Source organism: Colossoma macropomum, unplaced genomic scaffold (genome assembly GCF_904425465.1).
Source record: "Colossoma macropomum unplaced genomic scaffold, Colossoma_macropomum, whole genome shotgun sequence".
NCBI classification, from domain to species: Eukaryota; Metazoa; Chordata; class Actinopteri; order Characiformes; family Serrasalmidae; genus Colossoma; species Colossoma macropomum.
In genome coordinates this window covers 24,218,822-24,244,567 of record NW_023494807.1, presented here as the reverse complement: position 1 = coordinate 24,244,567, position 25,746 = coordinate 24,218,822, and the positions used below count along the sequence as shown (strand labels likewise).

Here is a 25,746-nt window from a genome sequence, read left to right as displayed (position 1 = left end):
CGTTATAAGCAAAACTATGATTTGCTGTGATATAATCAAATACCCAACTCATTTAATCTCCCCCACTAGGCACCCATGTTATTGCTTGGAATAGCTTGATGTACAAACAAAGACACAGGTCTGGATCTTTTAGGTGATTTTAGAGGCAGTGTTTGTGTCTGTGTGTATCTGTGTTCACACCTTCACCTTCATCAGCACAGAGTTGTTTAAGTCTTCTCATCTCCAAAACATCCGTCTTCCAGCTGACTGGGTTGCTATGGTTACAAATGATGGTGCTGCCACTGACAGACAGGGAAAGGGTGATGCCTCCACCTGATGTCACTTCCTTCTCCTCACAGGTTTCCTTGCAACAGCTGAAGTTGATACAGTAGTCATGACCTCTACAGATGAGAGTGATGGTGCAGGTGTCGTTGCTTAGCTGATGAGTCCGGACTGGAGCCTCCACTGGATCTGAGGTAGAAGATATACAGACACATCACTGTAATGTAATCAGTTAATGATAAATAACTCATCACAGATCACAAAGATCAGTAAAGGTCTTTCAGAAGTGGTAAGTATCTTTTCTGAGTAGCTGGACGTTGGTGATGATGTTAATATTAGACGATATTATAACAGTCGCAAGTGACCTTAGAATTTCTGGTGTTTACTTTCGAGCTGGTGGGATGAGGTTAATCACTAAACACTGTTTAAATGTTATAGTTATAAGTCAAAATCCAAACAAACAAGCTTTATACCGACCTAGTTTTTAGTAGTTTTTAGTGATGCTTTCAAAGGGGAATTCCACTGATTTTCAAAATTTCTGCATGATTACACGATTACCAGTGATTTAATGGGCCATTCTAGAGAAACTTACAGAGCCAAATTATTCGCAGTTTTGGTGATGGGATCCAAATGTGTGAAGTTATTAATGCCTTTAAAAACCCCCTTATATAAGATTATTGCATGATAAAGTCATGAATCCACAGCCTGATGCTTGAAATATAGTTTTTTAATTGTTTTGTGATGAGGTCTTGGCCTAAAACATATTTTCTGGTGCAGAGGTACATGCAGGTTGATCTGATGTAACATTATCTTATATTAATTACTTAATTAATATAAGATTTTTTTTCTAGATTTACCACTATTTTACCCTCATTATATATTCTCTGAAGACATGTGCAAGTTCATAGGTTGTTTTGTATAGTAAATAAAATGGCTATATTGTGTTGCAGACATTGTGACCCTTGTTTCCTATTACCACCACTGTAAGAAAAAATCAGAGTCAGTATGTTTTTCTACAATTAACTATTTCACATAAAACCACTCTGAATTACCAGCAGTTGTGTTTACAGTTGCCTACAGAGAGGACTAAAGTGAATGCAGTATTAAAAGATTGCACTGTACACTGTAGAACATTACTAGCAAGGGTTTTCTTTACTGAATTTAAATGAATTATATTGATATTAGCATTTCAACATTCCTTGGGTGTACAGAACATTACAAAGAGCTGCATGTTCCATTAAATAGAATAGAGAAAATACAGCATCTTAATAACAGCAGTGTTGTGTCAGGACTGCATGTTTCCTCTCACTGACTGATTTTCTATAAGACTTACCCAACACAGAGAGTCTGTACTCAGCAACAGCTCTGACCTCAACACCAGACGCTCTTACTTCATACAGTCCACTATCAGTCTTCTGTAAGTTTTTCAGTGTCAGACTGTAGGTTTCCTCATTGAACTCCACTCTGCCTTCATAAGCATATGGTTTATTTTTTTTTAAATCTATGAAAATGTTAAAAAATATATTAGTTCTATTAAACATCCAGGATAACAAACTTTGGTAGAGGATGCTGTATGTCCAGCTGAACAGAGTCACCAATCAATCTGAACACATCACTGGACACTGTAGAGAGAGAGAAAAAAGAATATTAGAAAATATAATAAATATTTTGTCATATTGTGATTACTTTGTCATGCTTTGGGACTGTGTGGCATGCTAATCTATAAAACCTCTGTAGTGTATATTAGTGGGGAAATAAATATTCAGACACTCAAGTTTGGGTGTCCCGGTCAAGTTACATGTTTGTTTTGTTTAGTTCATGCATCCTCTACAGAAAACACACTTCTGCACATTTAAATGCACAATTACTGTTTATTTGCTGATTTTAACATATTGAAGAAAAATAAGTGATAAAATGTGGCATGTGCAAAAATTATGACACATTTTATATGTTATGTTTTATTTTTTCCAATATGTCAACCTCAACAAATAAACAGAAAGTGTTCAAAATTGGTAGAAAAATGGCATATTCAAATGTGTTCTCTGAAGAAGATGTGTTAACTTAGTTGCACTTACAAAATCAACATAAATAAACTGATGTAACACTCTACAGTTGTATGTAAACATTTGGGCACCTCTGGTGAAATTACTTTTTTGTTATTATGTTTTACTTTTTTTTTTCCCAATATGTTCAATTCAGCAAATAACTAGAAATTGTGCACTAAAAATAGCAGCAAAATGCCATACTTATTTTCTCTGTAGAGGGTGTGTTAACTCATCTTCAATTAGAAAATCAATTAAAAAAACTTTTGCATATGACGGTATGTATATTTTTAATATAGTATCTATGTACTTTTGTCCCCATCTTTCTTGTTTTTTTGTTTGTTTGTTTGTTTTTTTGTTTTTCTTTACCAAATCTTTGTTTATTTTTATAAATACAAATGCTTTTATTTCTAAGTCAGAAGAGACATTATGGCCTGTATTCACAAAGCATAGTAGAAGAGTAGAAGTGCTGATCCAGGATCAGATTCCTCTCTTATTTACCATGACTTTACTGACAGGAGTCCCAGATCAGCACTACTACTTTGAGAAACTTTGTGAATACAGGCCGATGAGTATGAATTTGAAGTAAATACTAAATAACAAAAACAAAAGGATGGATGCATGTTTCCTCTCACTGTTGCTTTATTTAATTAACCATAATGAAAAGTATTTCCAGTGTTTAGGAGGAGTAATAATGTGTAATAAAGCTAATTACATCATACATTTCACCACATGTAGTGCTACTTTAAAGACTTAAATCAGTAAACAGTAAATCTCTGTTTTAACTGAAGCTATTTGTGAAGATATAAACTCAGCAGGTGGAGTGAACAACAGAGCAGGAGGATTAAACTCATTGTTACATTTTGCTGTTCAGACTATCTTACAAGGTGAAAAATAAGAAATATAGTTGTAAAATAACTTGAGTTTGGGTCTAGGACCAGGCCCGAAACTCTTCTTCCTCTTCATCTTACTCACTATAAATTAAATTAAAATTAGACTAAACTGTATACATTCAGATATAGACTGAGTGTATACAGTTTAGTCAGATCAGTTCTCTTTGTGTAGATTATGTGTGTTAAGAGCAAAAGATTAAACCTGCTTTTAATTTACTTATTCAGTTCAGCTATGACATTAACAGATGTCAAAAAATCTGAAGAAGTATTAAAACATGTTGTACACATTAAAATGTGTTTTAACACAAATTATGTTTGGGTCACCAGAACATGCGCACTTGAAGTAATCACTTACATGCTGTATTATACAGAGCGACTCAAATATGATACATTATCATAGATTTTAAACTCTATAGTGATGAAGTTCAGAGAACTGAGTACACTCAGGACCTAACTCTTGTCACTGGTGTGGTACCCTTAAGGTTACATCTCAGTTCCTTTAGTCAGGGAACATAATTGTACTATAATCCATAATTGTACCATAATCCATCCAGTTGTACTGACTCCACACACCCCGTCTTGTCTCCAGGCTTTTTATTGTATTGTTCTGTTTTAAAGCATTAGGTACAATTATGTCCTTTTCCACTGGGAAAACTTATTTAAGGTACACAGTTGAACTTCCTCTGTGTTAGTCTTGATCCTGTTCTTTAGCTTCTCTGTCAGTCTGCTATACTCTGCTCTCAGCTTTACTGCATCACTATTTCAGTTTTGTTGTGGCTGCTGCACAGTGAGTTATCTGCTAACAGAGTTGTTACACACTAGTTTTGGATTACCACGCATGAACACCACGTAGACACAAGAAGGAGAGAACTGTAGATGGACTACAATGTGATTGTGAAGTAATAAAAACGATTTTTGTTACAGTAAAATATAGTACATGGCCAAAAGCATATGGACACCCTTTCTAACTGGATTTGGCAATTGTAGTCACACACACTTGCTAAGATGTGCATAAAATCTAGCATAAAGCCATGCAGTCTCCATAGACAAAAGCTGACAGTAGAATGGGTTGAACTAAAGAGCTCAGTCACTGTAAACATGGCAATTTCACAGTATACCACCTTTCCAACAAATCAATTCCTGAAATGTCCCCCCTGAGCTGTCCCATTACTTGTAGAGACACTTAGTAGTATGGAAACTTGTCCTGGCAGTGGTACATTGTACAGTGCCAATAGTAAAGTTTGGCAGTAGAGATTTAATAGGGCTGTTTTTCACAGGTTGGGTCCCTTATTTCCAGTAAAGGTTAATCTTAGTGCCACAGTAACTTTGTGGCAACAGTTTGGAGAAGTTCCTTTCCTGTTTCAGAATGACAAAGGAAGTTCCAAGAAATGCAGAATTGGAGGAACTTGACCGGCCTGAGCCCTGACACTTTTGGAATGAATTGGAACACAAACTGCAAGCTGGGCCTTATTGTTCACCAACCTCACAAATGCTTCTGTGACTGAATGCAAGCAAATTCCATTGGAAATGTTCCACAATCTAAAGCAAAGTCTTCCCAGAAGAGCGGCGGCTGTTATAGCAGAAAAGGGGGCCAACTCCATAATCATGCCAACGAGCTGTTCAACAAATATGTATGGATGTGATGTTTGGGTGTCCACATAATTTTGGTCATACAATGCAGTTATGGAAACAATTTTGGATATTATTGACTTACATTACTTTTAACAACATTAGCTTTGTAGATCCAGTGATGTGGAAGCAGGTTGTTCATGATATTAGGCAATAAAAGGTGACATGATTTGCCCAAGATACAATACTCTTAGCTAAAAGAATTACTGGGATTTCAGCCAAAATCTCAAAATACAGTGGTTGTGTGAAAAATAAGGTGAATAGGCTGCCATAGCTTACAGACTTTTGCAAAGGTTTTTGGAAAAAAAACATTGTAAGGACTGACTGTACCAGTCAAGGAACACATGTGCTAACTTGTGAAATTATTGTTTAATGTCCCAGTAAATGTCTCTGAGACATTCTGGGACAATGTTTAGTTTGTGGCTGTCACTACAGCTGATTGAAGCTGACAGTACAGCAAGAACAAGAATATTGTTAAACTTCTGATGAAAACACAATGTGGCTTCACAGTCACTGCTTGAAAAAGCCCAGCCGTTATTGTTGAAATTTGTGGCCAACACATAAACATATGTAATGACACTGGTGTACAGTTTTATGCCTGTAGACAATGCAGAACAAATAAGTGTAAACAAAAGTAAACAGTTGAAATGAAATGACTTTATTAGTATGAATAATTCATGTAGGACAGATAAATAGAATCCTCTGAATAAAACATTAGTCATTGCAGACATCGGCACACAAGAATTCAAGCATCAATAAGGACAATAAGTATTATTTACATTTTTTTTTTATCCTTACATTTTTATCCTGTTAGGATGTCATTGCCATTTCACATATTGTCTCTTTGTGTGCCCAATGATTGGCGGCTAGGGTTTTTTCTGGTTTCCGCTCAATGACCGCTGGGATGGGCTCCTGCACCTCGCCACGACCCAAGAGGATAAGCTGCTTAGATAGTTTGTGTGTGTGTGTGTGTGTGTGTGTGGGTGGGTGGGTGGGTGGGTGGGTGTGTGTCTCTTTATGCTTCACTGGAAGTTTTATCCATAGGCATCATGCAGTGCAGGTGTGAGGGGGATTAGGAAGAGCTAAAGTGTACACTCCCATGCAAAATAAATAAATAAATGGGCCAGGCCCATTAAGGTAAGCATTAAGATTTTAATGATTTTAACAAATCGTTAACTTTATATGGGAGAGCTTTCTGTTTGATTTCTCAAAAGGTTAAAGTCTTGTTGTTAAACTTGCAGAAAGTCTTTTACAGAAAAAAAGAGTCAGTATTGTTCCACTCAGTATTTCACAGATGCTTCAAATGGTCGTTTCTATTTAAGTGTTTCAGATTAGATTAAATTACATTAAGTGACCCTTATTAGTCCCACAATGGGTAAATTTCCTCTCCGCATTTAACCCAGGCAGCCCTATCTGCGGCGCCTGGGGAGCAGTTGGGGGTCAGGTGCCTTGTTTAAGGGCATTTCAGTCTCCTTTACTGTCAGCTCAGGGGTTTTGTTTTTGTTTTTTATGCACAGTGCTGTGTTCTATAACAAAGGGCCATATATGTTTTTAAGATGATTTGGTTTATTTCTGATGTGGATGATGACTGTTGCTAACATGAGGATCAGAATGATGGAATAAAGCACAGTCTTCAGTAATCACACAGGACCAACCAGCAGAGGGCGCGACTCCATCTGGAAAAAAGCAGAATAACACCAATCATTGTATTAACTTTGCTGCTTAAGAACTTGAGTCCATTCTTTGTCAGTGGTTCTCAAACAGATCCTAAAGGACCCCAGACAGTCCATATTTTTGCTCCAGCCTAACTTGCAACACATAGAGCCTGTTTACGCCTGGCAATAGTATGTTTTTTGTGTTGTGGATAAACTTTGACTAGATTCCATTTACATGTTTAACTAAAATGTGTCCCCAGGTCAGAGCTCTCCTATCACTGTAACACTTACATGAACACCAACCAGCCACTTTATTAAGTACACCTCCTTGTATCTACACTCATATTTCTACAATTACACACTGTAGTCCATCTGTTTCTCTACATACTATTGGTTTAGCTTATTCTAGGCATTCTCAAACAGATACTTAGAGACCCAGACAATCCAGATTGTTGCTCCAACGGACCATGCAATACACAGGGCCTGTTTACACCTGCCATTATCATGTGTTTTGTGTCCTGATCAAACATGGATAAACTTTGGCCAGATTCCATTTACACTTTTCACTAAAATATGTTCCCAGTGTGACCAGATGAGAAAAACCTGTAATTTTTCCACATAAAAAGCAACATTTAAGATGTTTCCATTTTACTTTGTTTGCTTTTTTCTCCTGTTATGAGAAGGTCAACAAGCTTATACTATATTTCCAAAAGTATTCACTCACCCATCCAAATCATTGAGTGTTCCAATCACTTCCATGGCCACCGGTGTATAAAACCAAGAACCTAGGCCTGCAGACTGCTTCTACAAACATTAGTGAAAGAATGGGTCGCTCTCAGGAGCTCCGTGAATTCCAGTGTGGTACCCTGATAGGAAGTCACCTGTGCAACAAGTCCAGTCGTGAAATTTCCTCGCTACTAAATATTCCACAGTCAACTGTCAGTGGTATTATAACAAAGTGGAAGTGATTGGGAATGACAGCAACTCAGCCACGAAGTGGCCGGCCACGTAAAATGACAGAGTGGGGTCAGAGGATGCTGAGGCGCATAGTGCGCAGAGGTCACCAACTTAGTCAATCGCTACAGACCTCCAAACTTCATGTGGCCTTCAGATTAGCTCAAGAACACCATAGAGAGCTTCATGGAATGGGTTTCCATGGCCGAGCAGCTGCATCCAAGCCTCAGCAAGCGCAATGCAAAGTGTTGAATGCAGTGATGTAAAGCGCCACTACAAATGTGCTTCTGGAAGAATGGTCAAAAATTCTCATAAAGTCACTCTAAACCTTGTGGAAAGCCTTCCCTGAATAGTTTAAGCTGTTATAGTTGCAAAGGGTGGGCCAACATCATATTAAACCCTATGGATTAAGAATGGGATCTCAGACGAGCGAATGCTTTTGGAAATATAGTGTAGCTTGGATGCATTCATTGGCTCAGAGTGCAAGTAGTACTCCAGCCTTGTGTGTCCTTCATCTTTCTTTTCACTGTTTAGCTTCTGACCTGCTGGTCAGCACTCAAAAGAGTTCCACTCACGTAATTGCATACAGAAACAAACGCATCATTCATAAAATTACAGCATCTTAATAACAGCAGTGTTGTGTCAGAACTGCATGTTTCCTCTCACTGACTGATATTATATAAGACTTACCCAACACAGACAGTCTGTACGCAGCAACAACTCTATCTGCATAACCAGATGTTCTTACTTCATACAGTCTTCTGTAAGTTCTTCAGTGTCAGACTGTAGGTTTCCTCATTGAACTCCACTCTGCCTTCATAACCAGGATACTGTTTAGCTTTTTTAAACTCAGGATAATATTTTAGAACATTATTAGTTCTGTTAAAAACCCAGGTTAAGTCATCAAACTCCAGTACAGGATGCTGAGTGTCTAGTTGAACAGAACTGCCAACTTGTGCGAACACACGTGTGGGCACTGTAGAGAAAGAACAAAGATATGAAGGTAAGTTGTTTTGGTATTTTGTGATATCTGTCATCCTTTAACACTGGTTGTCATATTATTAGTGTGACATATTTTAGAAAATTCCAGTGTCAAATAGGAATAAACCACTCAATTCAATGTGATTAAAATGGTTTCCATGATGTAGTTTTCTTTAGTGGAAACATATTCTGTGGAGTGACGAATCACGCTTCTCTATCTAAAAGTCTGATGAATGAGTCTGGGTTTGTTGACTGTCAGATAAACTTTACCTTCCTGACTACATTGTGCCAACTGTGAAGTTTGGTGGAGGGTTGTTTTTCAGGGGCTGGCCTAGGGACTTGCCTATTGATTCATCCCAAAAAAATAAATACATATGACGAAGGTTTTTAGGTGATCTTGCCTACAAAGTTTCTGGAACTGGGTTGCTGCGGTTACAGATGATGGAGCTGCCACTGACAGACAGGGAAAGGATGACATCTCCAGGTGATGTCACTTCCTTCTCTTCACAGGTTTCCTCATAACAGCTGGAGCTGATACAGTAGTCATGAACTCTGCAGGTCAGAGTGATCCTACATGTGCCTCTGCTTTGCTGGTGAAGGACAGGAGTCAGGACTGGAGTGTCCACTGGATCTGAGATACACATAGACATGTGATGCTGAAATGACAATTTAATACCCACAGAAACACAATCTCATTTTTAATAAAAGGCCAATCAGACTTTAATTATTATGTGCATTACATCACCCCTGCTTACCCAACACAGAGAGTCTGTACTCAGCAACAATTGTGACCACATCACCAGATGCTCTTACTTCATACAGTCCACTATCAGTCTTCTGTAAGTTCTTCAGTGTCAGACTGTAGGTTTCATTATTGAACTCCACTCTGCCTTTATAATCAAAATAGTATATAGTAGTTTTAGACTTGTTATCATATAACATAATAAGTCATCAAACTCTGGTACAGGATCCTGTGTGTCCAGTTGAACAGAGCTGCCAACCAGTCTGAACACATCACTGGTCTCTGTTGAGAAAGAACAAAGAAAACTTATTTTCTTATATAATCATGACTTTGTCATGCTTCAGTAATGCATATCACATTAACTAAATTACAACACACTGCCATGTATTAACATATACCATATGTTAATACATTGCATCATTTAAAAAAACAGCTTTTCCAATATTTACGGTGTATAAAATGCATTACATCATTTATATGACTACATGTAATTTTAGGTCAAAGACATTTCAGTGTCACCAAGTACATATACAATCAGAACACCCACTTAAAAATGATAGATTATAATACATTTAACCCTTTCTGTTATATGTCAGAGAATTTTGTTTATAGATAGATAGATAGATAGATAGATAGATAGATAGAAATATTATTATACATTTATCCTCTGTATTGGTAAAGGTCAGATTTTTTTACCTGTGACTGAAGCCAAATAGGAGAGTGTGAAGATCAGTTGTAGTAGCATTGCCATTGCAGCACAAGTTCTCTTCCTTATTTGGTTCAGCTGGTGTATTTTTGTGGTTAGTCTGATGAGCTTTCTGTTTCTGCTTGTCTTTTCTGTTTGAATGTTATCTTGCTGTTGTAGACTGCTCCACAGTATTCCTGATAAATGACTAGCAAATGTGATTTTATTGATCTTGCATAATAATCAACCAAAGAGCTTTTATAAATGCCAAGTGTGTGTTTACAAAAGGGGTCAGTATGATGAACAGTCCAAATCTCAACCCAGAAGTACATCCAATCAGTAAACAAGCCTTCTTCTGTGTTGTAAATAACTGGATGGATCTCACTGGTAAGAACAGTCCATGAGTTTTAAGAGTCTTTAAGACAAACATTCTGTCTTGATCCAGGGAAGTAGGTACTGTAAGCTGTAGCTGGAAATGTTCAATGATATCCTGAGTCATCCCCAGTTTTAAATGAGTTGCAGTAAGAGTTCTCTCATATAATCTGGGACATACGGTAACACTTTAACCCTGCTACATAACACTGACATAACCATGCCATAAACATGTCATGGTAGATGTCATACGCTGTTATGAGTTGTCATGCCAGATTATGTTCAGGAATGTATCAGTGTTATTATTGTTATTGTAACCATCACAAGATGCCTATACGGAAGAATGGACCAATATGTTAGGTTTTATATAACATGCTAATCTTTGCTAAGTGTACACTAGTAAGCCACCCTGACATCAACCATTATGGCATATATTATGAGAAGTTTGATTTAACTGTCAGCAAAGAGTGTTTTCCACTCAGTTGACACCCAACATTAAAAGCATGTGACCATGGAAAATATTTCCAATGATGGACTGAAAACTCCACTGGAAATGAGGAGCAACTGCTTAACACAGGAATATCTTAACACTGTTTTGACTGGCTGCAAAAGGCTTCACCAGCATGACATGCAGAAACAATAATCTGTGGTTCGCTGTTTTGCATGTCTAACAAACCCCCTTCCTGTCAACAATAACCAGCTAAAGACATATGTTGGATTGTTACATGACTGCTAACAGTTTAGATTTTCTTTGGCTTCATGGCTCTTGCTGACTTAAATGCAGGCTAAGTAGACTGACAGACTAGTAATACAATACAGGTATTATTTGGGTGGTGGATCATTCTCAGCACTGTAGTGACACTGACGTGGTGGTGGTGTGTTAGTGTGTGTTGCGCTGGTATGAGTGGATCAGATATAGCAATGCTACTGGTGTGTTTCCACCCACTGTCCACTTCATTAGACACTTCCACTTTGTTGGTCCACCTTGAAGATGTAAAGTCAGAGACAGTAGATCATCTGTTGCTGCACCGTTTGTGTTAGTGATCCTCTAGTCCTTCATCAGTGGTCACAGTTTGCTGCCCACAGGATGCTGGATGGTTTTTTGTTGGTGGACTATTCTCAGTCCAGCAGTGATGCTGAAGTGTTTAAGACCTTCATATTTATTTATGTATTAAATACTCCCTACTTTTAATGATGTGTTAACTTAAACTAAAATATTAACAAAACATACAGCTAAATAAATGTGTTAATTTTGACCCTACCTTTAAGTAGCCCAGTTTATCTGCTGTTATTTACTTTGTTTACCCCTTAAATAGCCATTGGCCCACTGGCAGGCCCAAAGTTTTATTGCACACTTCTTTAACCTAAGAATAGCTCAACCAATTTGCATTGAAGTCCCTGTATTACTGAATAATAAGTCTCAGTATGTAATATGCTGGAGGTTTAGGGGGTTAAATACAATGTGTTTGCAATGCATTTTGTCACATAGATCATGACTAAAGAAACAAAACATTTAAACATTCATTTGGGCCTATTCTCAGTCTTGACTCTGCCTCAGATCTCGGTTTTGCCTCTAATGGTCTTGACTGCAACACTGCCTATGTTGAATTTTAAAATAAATAAAGCACTAACAACTCTTTCATTCCATTCTCGGAGCTTTTTATAAGTACAGTTCAAAGCTTTTCAAGAACTTTTTATGTAAACACTTTGAGACGGAGGTTCAGAGTGCCCAGCTGTCATGGATGCAACATATCATGGCACCTGTGTTGAATGTGCTCAGTTAATTTGTGTTCTCATGAGCCCCCACAGCTCCTGTAGTTCAGTGTTTGTGTCTAAGCTAAGTGTTTGCTCTTATGAAGAATAGTAGTTTATGCAAATATGTGTCATACTGGCATGTTCTGTGGTGATTATTAATGTTTACCGCCAGCAGGAGACTGGCAATACACACACACACACACACACACCACACACACCACCACACACACACACACACACACACAAATATAGACATTTTTTACTAATATATAGTTTTTAGGTTTGAACTGGCAGAGAAAGACCGATTGTGGTCTTTTCTGTTCAGAAATATTTTAAATGAAACAAAAATCAAACTTTGATTTGAGGTACAATGATTGAAAGAAAAAATGAAATCTTAAATGAAATAAATATTTTTCTCAAATCTGTGTGTGCCACAATTATTGGCATCCCTTCATTTAATATTTTGCGCAGCCTTTACCTAAAAGAGTTAATCTGCTGTATTCGAAATCATGCTGCTGTCGAGGAAATATAGACCCTGTTTGGCTAACAGTAAGAGCACATTTACTAGATTAAAGGCCTCATTTGTTGAATTAACTAAACTCATGTTTGTCTATCTTTAACCAAATGCTAGGCCTCTAACATCTGTTCCTGCAGGCTGCAAGTTGCCTCTTTTGCAGATGAGACCTTTTAGAAACACTGGTCTTGGTTGTTGTCTTCATTTATTTATTGCTGTTCGTTGTGTGGGTGCAGTGGAAGAAGATTTGAATATACAAATGCAATCCCTGTTTCAGCTGTCAGTGACTGATACGATATGCTGGTAGACTAATCCTAAACAATAACTGAATGGACCTCTATGCTGTTGTGTTTGGGGTTTATCTTTTAGACGAGACTTTGACTGCATGAGGAACTATTCAAATAAATGTTATCACTACTTTACCAAGGACAGAAAACTGAGCAGATGGTGTAATCAGGTCCAGTGACAGGGGTCAGTAAGACAAACTAGCAAAATAAATTTCTGAAGGGCACAACTATCTTCACCCAGTGAATAAAAGTTCGTCTAGGTTTGATGTTAGTTGCCATGCGATAATGTAAGAGGTGCATTTATGTGTACTTTGCACTGAAGATTTGAATATACAAATACGATCCTTATTTAAACTGTCAATCACTGATGTAGAGTACTGTTATTCTTATCCTAACATTATAGCCTGAAGCATTCTACTTTGCAAGCCAATTTGTACATACTTTGTTGAAGGTGTCTCTATGTTGTTGTGTTTGAGACTTCCCATACCCCTTCAGATATTTGACCACTTGCTGTGTCCCCCAGATGCACATATTGCCATGATGCATAAGTTAGAAATTTAGCCTTAAAAAATCAGTGCCCCACAAATTATCAAACATGAAGTGACACTAGATAAACTGAATAAATCATGTTATTCAAAAAGTGCTCGGTGCTCTATATGAAGGCACATGTGCATGTGTAAGACAGTATGCAGCTGTAAAATGAGTGATGACTAACAGCGTTCACTAACGTGCTACAGATCACATTCAGCACAGCAACACCACCCGTTTGGTAAGCTGACATAACCCTAAATAATCACAGCAGCCTATACAACCTTTAGTGTGTCAAAATGTAAACATTCACAGCTGTTTAGGTTATGCACTTTTCAGATGCTCCCTTAAACAGTAGCGCGTCTGTGTTTTGCCTGTTGAGCTTTTAAAATTTACTGAAGGATACTTTTGAAAAATGTAGGTATGGTCATTTTTGCACATATATTTCATGAGAAATCTGAATATCCAGTAAACGGCCAATATAGACCCAACTTTACCGTAATTGTTTAATTTTAACATCCCTACCATTCGTCCAGTTCTAACACACAACCAAAATGCTGATTGATTGATTGAATTTATTTGATGATTACAAACACACATAATGCTGCATCATCGAGGTAAAACACAATGAAGCCCTAAAGCTTATTTCATTTGTGGTCTTACACATAAAACACACAAATAAATTGCTAACAGCTAAGCGCTAATCACAGCAGCTTCAAGCTAATATCTCACTAAACCACAGACTGAATCACACCTGTGAAAGTGAAACTAATTCGCAAACACAACTGAAAGGATCAAACAAGCCTTAACAGCCTTAATAACAGTGAATAAAAGGTATTCACTGCAGTCACACCAACAACAGCACAGCGCTTCAGATTAAACTTTTTTATATTCAGTTTTGTATCCAGTTTAATGAGCGTATGTATGTATGTATGTATGTATGTATGTATGTATGTATATGTATATATGTATATGTGTGTGTGTGTGTGTGTGTGTGTGTGTATATGGGGGCATCCTTGTTCAGTGACCTTGAGGTTGCAGGCTAGCTTCTTCGAGTGTAAGACTTTGTTGACCATATGAGTTTCTTTCCGTGTCATTAATTATATATGTTATGCATATTTGTTACTCTTGTTTATTCATATCACATTACTTGTAACCAATGAATTGTAACTTCTTTGTTCTCTGTAAACCAGTGAAATGTAACACCACCAGCTTGGGGAGTACAAAACCTTTGTAACTGACTTTCGGAAGCTTCTCTCCAGTCAAGAGTTTTCAATAAATATATCACTTAGGAGCATTAATTGTGACTCACAATGTTTGTTTGGGAACCATTGGTCTAGATCAAACAAGTTTTTTTTTCAATATTTTGCACAATAATTTTATGGAAATAGGAATGAAGTTCTTGTGGGAACAAAATGTTCAAAGAGCAGTGGCTGGGGACCTCAGACTCACATGTCTACCACTGTTCTGAGGATTTTGTTTCAGCAAGTCAGTTAGTTTGTCACTTCACTGCATCATAGTTTATTGTATAAAACTGAGAATTTCAAGTCGCTCTGCCACTTGTCACTAAATCATGAGTACAAATCACATCCTCCCATAGGAAATGACCGGGTGCCTGTCGCTTTGTCACCTGGTAGTGTGAAGTAGACAGAATGAACTGACTAACTTGCACCTTCTGCACTTTGGCCCTGTGGTTTCTCACTCTGATATCTAAACAAATAGTGTACTTTCATTTCTTTATTTCTTTGTGTCTTGTTGAAGTAACTTTCTGGTCTCCCCTACTCCCCCTTACACTTTTAGATGGTTTTCTCCGTCTCTCTCTCTAGCTAGCCTTCATGGTTTAGCTTTCCCAGTTGCAATGTTCTGAGGCGGTGAATGCAGTGAGCCACTAAGGTATCTACATATGTGCACTCCGGTATTCGCCTGGCACATTCTGGTTTTTTTCCCCTTATTTTTGATATTTCCACAATGTTAGAAATGACCACACATTTGTCTCTTTAACACTCTGCAGAAGTAAGCTTATTAGAGCAACCTTGCTCCAGTCCTAGGAAAGTGTGTTTTATTAGGTTTACTAGGCATAAACTGATGCATAATAGTGATAACATGGCACTGTCAAATGGCATTCTGGCAAACCTTTCCATTTTTCTCCCGCCAGCTCAGGGTGGCGTCATTTCCCGCTTCTTGTGTTCTCAATTTTTTCTCAATCTGTAAAAGAACATAAAACATTATCACCAGTGGCACCAAATGCAGTTTCATCAGTTTTTCCTCTGTTTACTGCAGGATTTGTGATGCTTCAGATCTTCACATTATCAGAGTAACTACTTTAACTACCATTTTAATAGAAACATTTGATGGACTGATCTCAACTGATCTCAATAACTTTCTCGTTTGATGCTACAATCATAAACCTCATGCATCCCTTTTTTTACAAGATATTTTTGAGGAAATTAGCTATAAGATATAATCCATTTGAAAACTAAGCGGCAGCCTAAAGGTACATGCAGGGCACTGTGAAATATTCTGTACATAAAACTTTTTTTTCCAGATTTTTATCATTTTTTACTAGCATAGGCAGTAGTTCTTAATTTTTGATATCTGTATCAGTATAAATGACTTTTTCACATAATGCCTCTGCACACCGGTTGTGCCACATCTCACTTTATCTGAAAAATAAAATGACATTGTTTTAATGAAGGCACCTACACTGGTGCAGACATTTGGCATCGATGTGTCGTGGCATCCAGTGACTATCAGCACTGCTCAACTTCTCATTACAGTCACATCTTTTTTCACCTTTTATTTTTTAGCATTTTTTTTTACCACTTATTTTTTACTTTTAAGGGGAACCTTCAGTTGAAAACCTGGCATCCACCTTGCCTACATCTCCCTTGATGGGAGCTGAAAGGTGTAAAAGCAAGAAATAAATAATAGTAATAACATAACTAAAATACTCTTCACTGGAAACAGGCAGTTTAGTTAGCTGATACCAAATGTCAGAAAATTACTATATTATTTAAAAAGTTATTGCATTAAATTCATATTAAAAAGTATAATAATGATCTTTAACTTGGGGTTTATCAACAATCTCACTGTGTCGGTTTCTATGCACTTTGTAGTATATCTGCTGCTCGACACTACCTGCTGGTCTGATGTATGGTGGTCTTATAAGCTGACAAAAACGCACCACAAGCAGATTCAGTGGGCCACCTTTTTCTGTTTCCTAGCAGTTTTAAACCAGTGATGTGGTTTGATACTCTAGATTGTATGGTTATGTTATGAATTCAGGCTGGGTGAGTTTACAGTTTATCCAGAGGGGGAAGTCTAATGCTGAACATGATAAAAATGTAGAAAAGAAGACGGTCACTGTATGTGAGAGCATTCATTTTTTCAGAAAATTCACTTTTTAATCAAAGAAATAACACAGGACTTCACTGACCAAAAGAAAAGTGACCATCAAAACAAGGGAGACAGAAAATGAAAATGACTAAGAATGACTATGAATAAAGTGTAATATGTAAGTGGGAAGATGATGACAGATCAAATGATGAAGAAACAGAAAACAAAATAGTTAAAAAAAAAGGAATATTTTTACCACATGATATCTGTCCAGCAGAAGAGTATTAAAGATTGTTTTGAGTGAGAGAGAGAAATTTTGTTTACTGATTTTTGTTCATCTTGTGTTTTACTCAACCAGGACTGTGTTCTTTCTGAGCAGCGTTTAGTTAAAAGATATCAGTTTGTGTTTTTAGCCTTCAGAGAATCTCAGTATTGCACATAATTAAATAAAGAATAGAGAAAATTACAGCGTCTTAATAACAGCAGTGTTGTGTCAGGACTGCATGTTTCCTCTCACTGACTGATTTGCTATAAGACTTACCCAACACAGAGAGTCTGTACTCAGCAACAACTCTGTCCTCATCACCAGACGCTCTTACTTCATACAGTCCACTATCAGTCTTCTGTAAGTTCTTCAGTGTCAGACTGTAGGTTTCCTCATTGAACTCCACTCTGCCTTCATAACCAGGAGCCTTATTATTATTAGTTCTGTTAAAAACCCAGATCAAGTCCTCAAACTTCTGCACAGGATCCTGTGTGTCCAGTTGAACAGAATCACCAGCCAATCTGAACACATCACTGGACACTGTAGAGAGATTAAATTAGATAAGATTAGAAAATATAAGAAATGTTTTGTTATACTGTGATTTGCTTTATCATGATCTGGTGTGGCATCTTAAAGACTAATCCATAAGGCCTCTGTATTGTATGTTAGTATATTGAGTGAGGACACTTTTGTTTTTGTTATTTAATATAATTAAAGTGTATATATCCACTTTACACACATAATGTCTTTTTTTAAAATATGAACAGAAAGTATGTATTTACAAGTATGAAGAAAGATCTGTTTCATTTTAAACATATAAGAAAATAATTATTCAAACACATTTGAATGAAATACATTAATTTCTAGATATTCATGCTGCTGCTGCAAAAAAAGTTTCAACTGGTGTCATATTTACAGTTATATGCAAAAGTTTGTCAAATGATATTTTGTAAAAGTTACATGTCCTCTACAGGGAACACACTTCTGCACGTTTTAATACACAATTACTGTTCATTTGCTGAATTGAACACATTGAACAACTACAACAATAAAACACTAAATTAGCAGAAAAATGCCAAATTTAGTTTGTGAGTGAGTATTAAATAACAAAGTGTCTGAAGTACTTTGTGTTTAGAGGAGTGACAATGTACAGTAACGCTAATAACATCATAAATACTTGATTACACGTAGTGCTAGTTTAAAGGCTTAAACTAGTTGACTGTAAATGTGTTTATCTGGAGCTGTTTGTGCAGCTATAAACTCAGCATGTGGAGTGAACAACAGAGCAGGAGGACTAAACTCAGTAAAAAAAAGCCATTATATAATACATACATGACATTAAATAGTATGTAGTCTAGTTTATAGTTTATATATTTTGTTGTTCAAACAATGTTACAAGGTGACAAATGAAATGAAATGTGTCTCAGAGCTGGATTATAGGTTTATTCTGTTAAAAATAATCATGTGCTTTCATTTTTACTATGTTTAGTCAGATCAGCTCTCTTAGTGTAGATTATGTGTGACATCAAAATTATTTTTAATATCTGTCAGTTCCTGTTGGTTTTCCTCTGTGGTTAGTCATGTTTCTCTTCATTAGCTTCTCTGTCTAAAATGGCTTAACTGGACAAAACATCATGTCTTTCATATATTAGCATTAAATGTATTTCAAAATACTTTACTGAAAAACAAAAAAGCTGTGAAAATGCTTTCATGCATGGTGTCCATATGTGGACAGTTTTCTACCTTTTTAATACAAGTGATACTGTTTTTAGGAACAATCTTTTAAAATTTGGAAAAAAATGCATGTTTTTTGTATAATTTGAAAATATCTGTTGCCCTTTACATTGTGTGCCCATTTCATGATGAAGCAACCAAATGAAACACCCCCAAATTACTTGGGGAAAAAAAAAGTCTGGTTCTAGTTACTTACATTAAATGTAAACTGTTTTTTCCCCATCTCCTTTAAAGTCATTTTGGCGATACAAGATTTTGTTCTGACAGAAGCGAAATGCATTTTAATACATATAATAAAACATTTACTTACACAAGATACAGTATTCTAGTACATTCAGTCAGCTGACGTCTGAGAAGCTACAGCAGTGATGCTAGAGGTCTGTACAGCTACAGCTTTCAAAAACACAGCAAGTGATATCAGCCTGTTAGATACAGCTATACAGTAGAGTAGACTGTAATAAGAGATCATAACTAAGAATCATGTAACTACAACACCATCCATGTCTTTAAGATGATTTGGTCAGTCTTTCTCTGATGTGGACGGTGATGACTGCAGACAGCATGAGGGTCAGACTGATGGAATACAGCACAGTCTTCAGCAAACACACAGATACACCAGCAGAGGGAGACACTGAACCTGAAAGACACACAACAAAAACCCAAGTTTATATTAAATGTGATGTCCAAAAAAAAGGAACTAACAAACTAACTTGTTTCAAGGAAATCAGTCTGTCATAAAACAGAAGGTTTTAATCAATGATAACCAACGACTGCTGTAAGAGGCTTATCAGAGTAACAAATGAGAAATAGATCTGTGAAAACAAGTGGCTACTGTTAGAAGCGTATCACAGTGAAAATGAGAGTTAAGTGAATGACCATCACTAACTACTGTCATCGTGACGATATGTTAGTATGAATATTTGAAGAACTCAGTATATTGTGAGGCGAGTGAAACAATGTCTATGACTAAATAGCCCCAATTTGAGTTTGTGCAGGTATTACTATCATCAGGAGGGTGAGTGGGGCAGGCCGGTAAGTGTTTCCTCACAGCAGGAGAACTTTTTGATGTTTTTCTAATTGAAAATAAGTTAACAACTCCTCTATAGGAAAAACACACTTAAACACTGCAAGTTTCTGCAAATTTAGTGTACAATTTCTATTTATTTGCAGTTTCCAGCTGACAGACAGCTTAAATAAATACACAGCAGTTACTCAACACTGTTACTGTATCTGTTATTGAAACTTCTGTTCTTTCTTTAAGATCTCTGACTGTTTCAATGAATACATTTACTGCTTTCTTTAATTATGTGTATATTAACTCTACATTGGGAGATGATTGGGTTGCTTCATTTAATAAAGGGTGTAGTCCCCCTTGCTGTTTGTCCAGTGCGATGCTTGTATGCACTTCGACAAAATGTGTCAGGGACAGGGGATGTCAGTGACTGTCACTGGAATGAATAACAATGTTACTAAACGATTAACCACATTTTCCTGCTATAACAAACTATTTAACCAACTAATTATAAAACCAACATAAAAGTGGTTTTATAATTTATTATGTTAGAAGCAAAACCATAATTTGCTGTGTCATAATCAAATATGCAACTCACTTTTTAATCTCCCCCTCTAGGCACCCATGCAGAAATACATTCAGTCTACTGCTTAGAATAGGTTGATGAAAAAAACAAAACAGGTGTGAATCTTTTAGGTGATTTTAGAGGCAGTGTTTGTGTGTATCTGTGTTCACACCTTCACCTTCATCAGCACAGAGTCGTTTAAGTTCTCTCATCTCCAAAACATTCGTCTTCCAGCTGACTGGGTTGCTATGGTTACAGATGATGGTGCTGCCACTGACAGACAGGGAAAGGGTGACGCCTCCAGGTGATGTCACTTCCTTCTCCTCACAGGTTTCCTTGTAACAGCTGGAGTTGATAGAGAGGTGAGAGTGATGTTGCAGGTGTCTCTGCTTAGCTGGTGAGTCAGGACTGGACCCTCCACTGGATCTGAGGTAGAAGATATACAGACACATCACTGTAATGCTGACAGTCAGTCAGTGATAAATCACTCATCACATATCAGTAAAAGTCTTTCAGAACTGGTCAGTATCTTTCAGAGTAGCTGAGGTCCATCTGGACGTTGGTGATGGTGTTGATATTAGACCTCAGAGACAAATAAGTATAGAAAAATAATAACAATTGTCCTTTTTAGTGTTTACACTTGAGCTGGTGGGTTGACGATCAAAACTACATTTAGAACATCGTAGCTAAAATCAAATGCCATTTAAACAAACAAGCTTTATATTCATCTCGTTTCGTTAATGCTTTTAAAAGGAATTCCAAAGATTTTTCTAAATTAATTATTTCCTTAATTATAGTTGTTTGTTTTTCATCTTCAAAAATTCTCCATCCAGCTGCCTCTAAAAGCTCCTTAACAATAAGCTTTTACACAAAATGATTACAAATACATCGGACATGTTTCATGATAGTTTGACATAAAGCTAAAGCTTTAGCTTTAGCTTTATGCTTTTTGATGTTGGAGAACTACATGCAGTGTGTTATAAGGCATTATACAACAGTTAGTTCCAGCCACGCAAGCTGATTGGTTGAGAAGCTCTATTAGAAGTTCTATTGTTTAAATCTAGTCATCAAAGAAAAGTTATGTTTTCAGATTTAATAATGTTTTGCCATTATCAACGTTATACACTCACTAGTCTTTTTGAGTAGTAAATAAAATGGCTTTACTTGTATTGTAGACATTGTGACCCCTGGTTCATATTAACAACACTGAGAAAACATTGAGTAAGTTTCTGTACACTGCACCATTTCACATCAAATCACTCTGAAACACTTCATCTCAACAGTTGAAATATGTAGGAATTTAGAAAGATCCTAGTAGAGCCTAGTAGAAATAGAACACAGATGGTAAGTAAAACAAGGGGAAGTATGCAAATAGATGGAGTCATGAACCAATGAAATCTTTGAATACAAGAAATCATCAAAAAAGTTCCCCTAACTGTTGAGTAATTTGGGATATATCCTATTTTAAGTACTACAGGCTGAATTTCGTTGGGTATGTGTGATAGCAGATGGAAATACGACTCAAAAAAACAAAAAACAAAAAAAAAATTAACTAAAAAAACTTTTTATTTGACGTGATTGACTTTGCCTGGTTTAACACTTGGGTGCTTACATTCTTTCAATGCTAATAATTTAAACAGAATTTAAAAATGGGCCAATTCAATTGAAATGAAATTGATTTGTGTACATTTACGTAATTCAGCACCCTCCAGGGTTCAAATTGTGGCAGAAATTTTTGAGAGTCCTCTGGTGAAAAGTCTGAGCATGAGGTGTCATATAGGTCTATCGATGCATATTTTTGAGTTTTGCCTCTGTAGTGTTTTTTTTTCACTAATATTACTTGTCTGGGGTGTTTAATTTCACATCTGTATAGCAATACACTGATTGTCTTAATCACTGAGCTGCAGACCTTTTATTTAATTATTAAGCTGAATCTACAACTACTATACAATTACTATTTTACTACTATGTAATTGCTATTTTACCATTTTGTAACTACTGTGTTACTACTATATACTGTCTGACTGCTATGATCAATAAGAAACTAATTTGTAAGTTCTGTAAGACATGAAAGTAGGAACTGAAGAGTGGACTTCCATACAGACCCTTATGTTTTTTGGGAGTCAATGTGAATCATGAATTTCCTTCTGTACTGTGACTTTCTGTATGAAACACAGAATCAGAGAGAGTCTCTGAGTGAGCTGAGCATTTCAGTTGATAAGGTGGGAGGGAAGTGAGGTAATTTGTTCATATTATTTTTCAGGTTCACTGACCCACCTTTTTCTCTGTTTCTCAGCAGTTTTAAACAAGGTTGACGTGGCTCTGTGCTCTAGATCATACGATTACATTATGAATTCATGCTACGTGAGTTCACAATTTGTCCAGGAGTCTAATGATGAAATCAATAAAAATGTAGAAAATAAGATGGTCACCGCTTGTGAGTATTCATTTTTTCAGAAAATTCACATTTTAATCAAGGAAATAATATGGACCCCCCTCCCCAAGTTCAATTTTCTCTCCCTTTATTTTAATGAGAGGTCCAGGACCACCAAATCCTGGGACCCACCCTGTCTGTATTTTTCTTTATCCAAAAATAAAAAAAAAATGATAGTAATAAAAGAAAAAATATTCTTAACAAACAAACAACTTAATAACAGCAGTGTTGTGTCAGGACTGCATGTTTCCTCTCACTGACTGATTTTCTATAAGACTTACCCAACACAGAGAGTCTGTACTCAGTAACAACTCTGACCGCATCACCAGACGCTCTTGCTTCATACAGTCCACTATCAGTCTTCTGTAAGTTCTTCAGTGTCAGACTGTAGGTTTCCTCATTGAACTCCACTCTGCCTTCATAACCAGGATACTGTTTAGCTTTTTTAAACTCAGGATAATATTTTACAACATTTTTATTTCTGTTAAAAACCCAGAATAAGTCCTCAAACTCTGGTACAGGATCCTGTATGTCCAGTTGAACAGAATTACCAACCAATCTGAACACATCACTGGACTCTGTAGAGAAAGGGAAAATGTTATGATTAAATTGTAAAACCTCTATACTGTATGTTAATATATACAGTGAAGGCAAACAAGAATTCAGACACAACTGTTTTTGTTATTTAATACACTTCCAGTTCAGACATTCACTTCAGTCATTCACAAAAAAGTCTTTTGACTTTGTGTGTATAAATATGGACAAAAATATGCATTTATAAACAAAAGCAAAGAGATGTTTAAAACAATGCAATTGATAGAACAAAGGGTTTTAACTGGTGCCACATAACTGATCAAATAATATGTTGTTTATTCTACATGAACTTAACATTTTGAGGGTAAAAAAAATAAAACGAAATGTGATCTGTGCAAAAGTAATCGCATATTCTACATCTTTATATACATATACTTATCTACATCTCTCTCTCTCTCTCTCTCTCTCTCTCTCTCTCTCTATATATATATATATATATATATATATGTAACTCAGACAATGAAAATAAATTTTGAACAAAATTAGCAGAAAAATAGCAAATTTAAGTGTGTGTGAGTGAAATATTAAATAACTAAACGATCTAAATGCATTTGCGTTTCCTCTCACTGTAGCTTCATTTATTTAATTGCAATGAAAAGAATGTCCAGTGTTTAGAGGAGTAATAATGTGCAGTAAAGTTAATTACATCATATATATGACTACATGTAATGGTATTTACAGAGCAGGAGGACTAAACTCAGTAAGTAAAACCATCAAATAGTACATACATGACATTAAATAATATGTAGCCTAGTTTGATACTGTTTGCTGTTTAGGCAATGTTACTGAGTGAAAAGAAAGAAATGTAGTTATGAAATAACTCAAATTTGGTTCAAGGACCACGCCCGAAACCCTGTTTATCCTTCTCTCTAAAAAATTCCCTCTCTCTTCAGTGTCATGTGATATAATATCATAAAATATGTCTTAGCAGTGGGCTGTAGGTTTGCTCAGTTAAAGCTAATAATAGGCTTTTATTTTTAGCCCCTAAGATATAGACTGAGAATATACAGTTTAGTCGGATCAGTTGTCTTTTTGTGGATAACGTGTGTTAAGTGTGCAAAAGATTAAACCTGCTTTTAATTTACTTATTCAGTTCAGCTGTGACATTAACAGATGTCTAAAGATCTGAAAGTTTTAAATGTGTTGTACATTTCAAAATGTGTTTTAACACATTCTATTCGGGTCACTAACACACTGTATTATACAGAGTGACTCAAAATTGATACATTATTATACATTTTAACCTCTTTAGTGATGAAGTTCAGAGAATTGTTTACCTGTGACAGAGATCAGAGTGGAGAGAACAAAGATCAGCATCATTGCCATTGCAAAGAATGTGAGAAACTGCCTCTTTAACAGGAAGTTTTAAAAAGACCTCTTAGTGCCTCAGAGAGGTTTTGTCATGTGCTGATGTTTATAATAAAATGAAAGGGGAAGTTCTCAAAGACGTCTTCCCTGCTTCAGAGAAGTTTTCTAATGTGCCTATGTTCATTTTACAATGAAGGAGTAAGTTTTGGCTCAGAGAGCTTGTCTTATTTCTAAGTACACTCTCAGAAAAAAAAAAAATTCTAAACTGTCACTGGGGCAGTACCCCTCTTGTCACTGATGTGATACCCTTAAGGTTACATCTCAGTACCTTTAGTGAGGGAACATAACTGTGCCATAAACCATTGAAATGATATTTTCTAAGTTGTACTGACTCCACACACCCCGTCTCGTCTCCAAGCTTTTTATTTTATCGTTCTGTTTTAAAGCATTAGGTTATGAAAAGATACCAATACGTAAGTTTCACCTGGGAAAAAAATATTTAAGGTAAACAGTTAAACCTCTGTGTTAGTCTGGCTTCTGTTCTTTAGCTCCTCTGTCAGTCTGCTATACTCTGCTCTCAGCTTTACCGCTTCACTATTTCAGTAGTTGTAGTGGCTGCTGCACAGTGAGTTTAAACCCCACTAGTTTTGGATTACCACGCATGACTACCACATAGACACAAGAAGGAGAGAACTGTAGATGGACTACAATGTGATTGTGAAGTAATAAAAATGATGGAAACATTTTTGTTACAGTAAAATATAGCACATGGCCAAAAGCATATGGACACCCTTTCTAACTGGATTTGGCAATTGTAGTCACACACACATGCTAAGATGTGCATAAAATCAAGCATAAAGCCATGCAGTCTCCATAGACAAAAGCTGACAGTAGAATGGGTTGAACTAAAGAGCTCAGTCACTGTAAACATGGCACATTCACAGTATACCACCTTTCCAACAAATCAATTCCTGAAATGTCCCCCCTGAGCTGCCCCATTACTTGTAGAGACACTTATTGTTATTATGGTAGTATGGAAATTTGTCCTGGTGGTTTTACATTGATTTACAGTGCCAATGGTAAATTTTGGCAACATTAATAGGGCTGTTTTTCACAGGTTGGGTCCCTTATTTCCAGTAAAGGGAAATCTTAGTGTGACAGTAATTTTGTAGCAACAGTTTGAAGAAGTTCCTTTCCTGT

General features: G+C 36.4%; 2 protein-coding genes and 1 pseudogene across 2 annotated transcripts; all 3 read right to left on the bottom strand.

Annotated features, from left to right (window-relative positions):
* Positions 1-139: 139 nt before the first annotated feature.
* LOC118797548 (CD48 antigen-like) lies at positions 140-10,063 on the bottom strand. Its single transcript, XM_036556909.1, has 5 exons — positions 9,854-10,063; positions 9,171-9,439; positions 8,205-9,046; positions 1,595-1,685; positions 140-450 (listed from the first exon to the last, which is right to left on the bottom strand). The coding sequence occupies exons 3-5, from the start codon at positions 8,469-8,471 to the stop codon at positions 140-142; spliced, it is 669 nt and encodes a 222-aa protein (XP_036412802.1). The 5' UTR covers positions 8,472-9,046; positions 9,171-9,439; positions 9,854-10,063.
* LOC118797547 (SLAM family member 9-like) lies at positions 8,817-19,135 on the bottom strand. Its single transcript, XM_036556908.1, has 3 exons — positions 19,129-19,135; positions 17,176-17,439; positions 8,817-9,046 (listed from the first exon to the last, which is right to left on the bottom strand). Exons 1-3 carry the CDS (start codon positions 19,133-19,135, stop codon positions 8,817-8,819), a joined length of 501 nt encoding a protein of 166 aa, XP_036412801.1.
* LOC118796688 lies at positions 19,133-24,571 on the bottom strand (annotated as a pseudogene).
* Positions 24,572-25,746: the final 1,175 nt, after the last annotated feature.

Coding starts and splice junctions, on each gene's coding strand:
- LOC118797548 (XM_036556909.1), bottom strand. CDS start 8,471: ATGACAGATATCACAAAATACCAAAACAACTTACCTTCATATCTTTGT. Junction 1,686..8,204: donor CCTACAGTCTGACACTGAAG/AACTTACAGAAG, acceptor CTGACACTGAAA/AACTTACAGAAGACTGATAG. Junction 451..1,594: donor GTACAGACTCTCTGTGTTGG/GTAAGTCTTATA, acceptor CTTCTACCTCAG/ATCCAGTGGAGGCTCCAGTC.
- LOC118797547 (XM_036556908.1), bottom strand. Junction 9,047..17,175: donor GTACAGACTCTCTGTGTTGG/GTAAGTCTTATA, acceptor TGTGTATCTCAG/ATCCAGTGGACACTCCAGTC.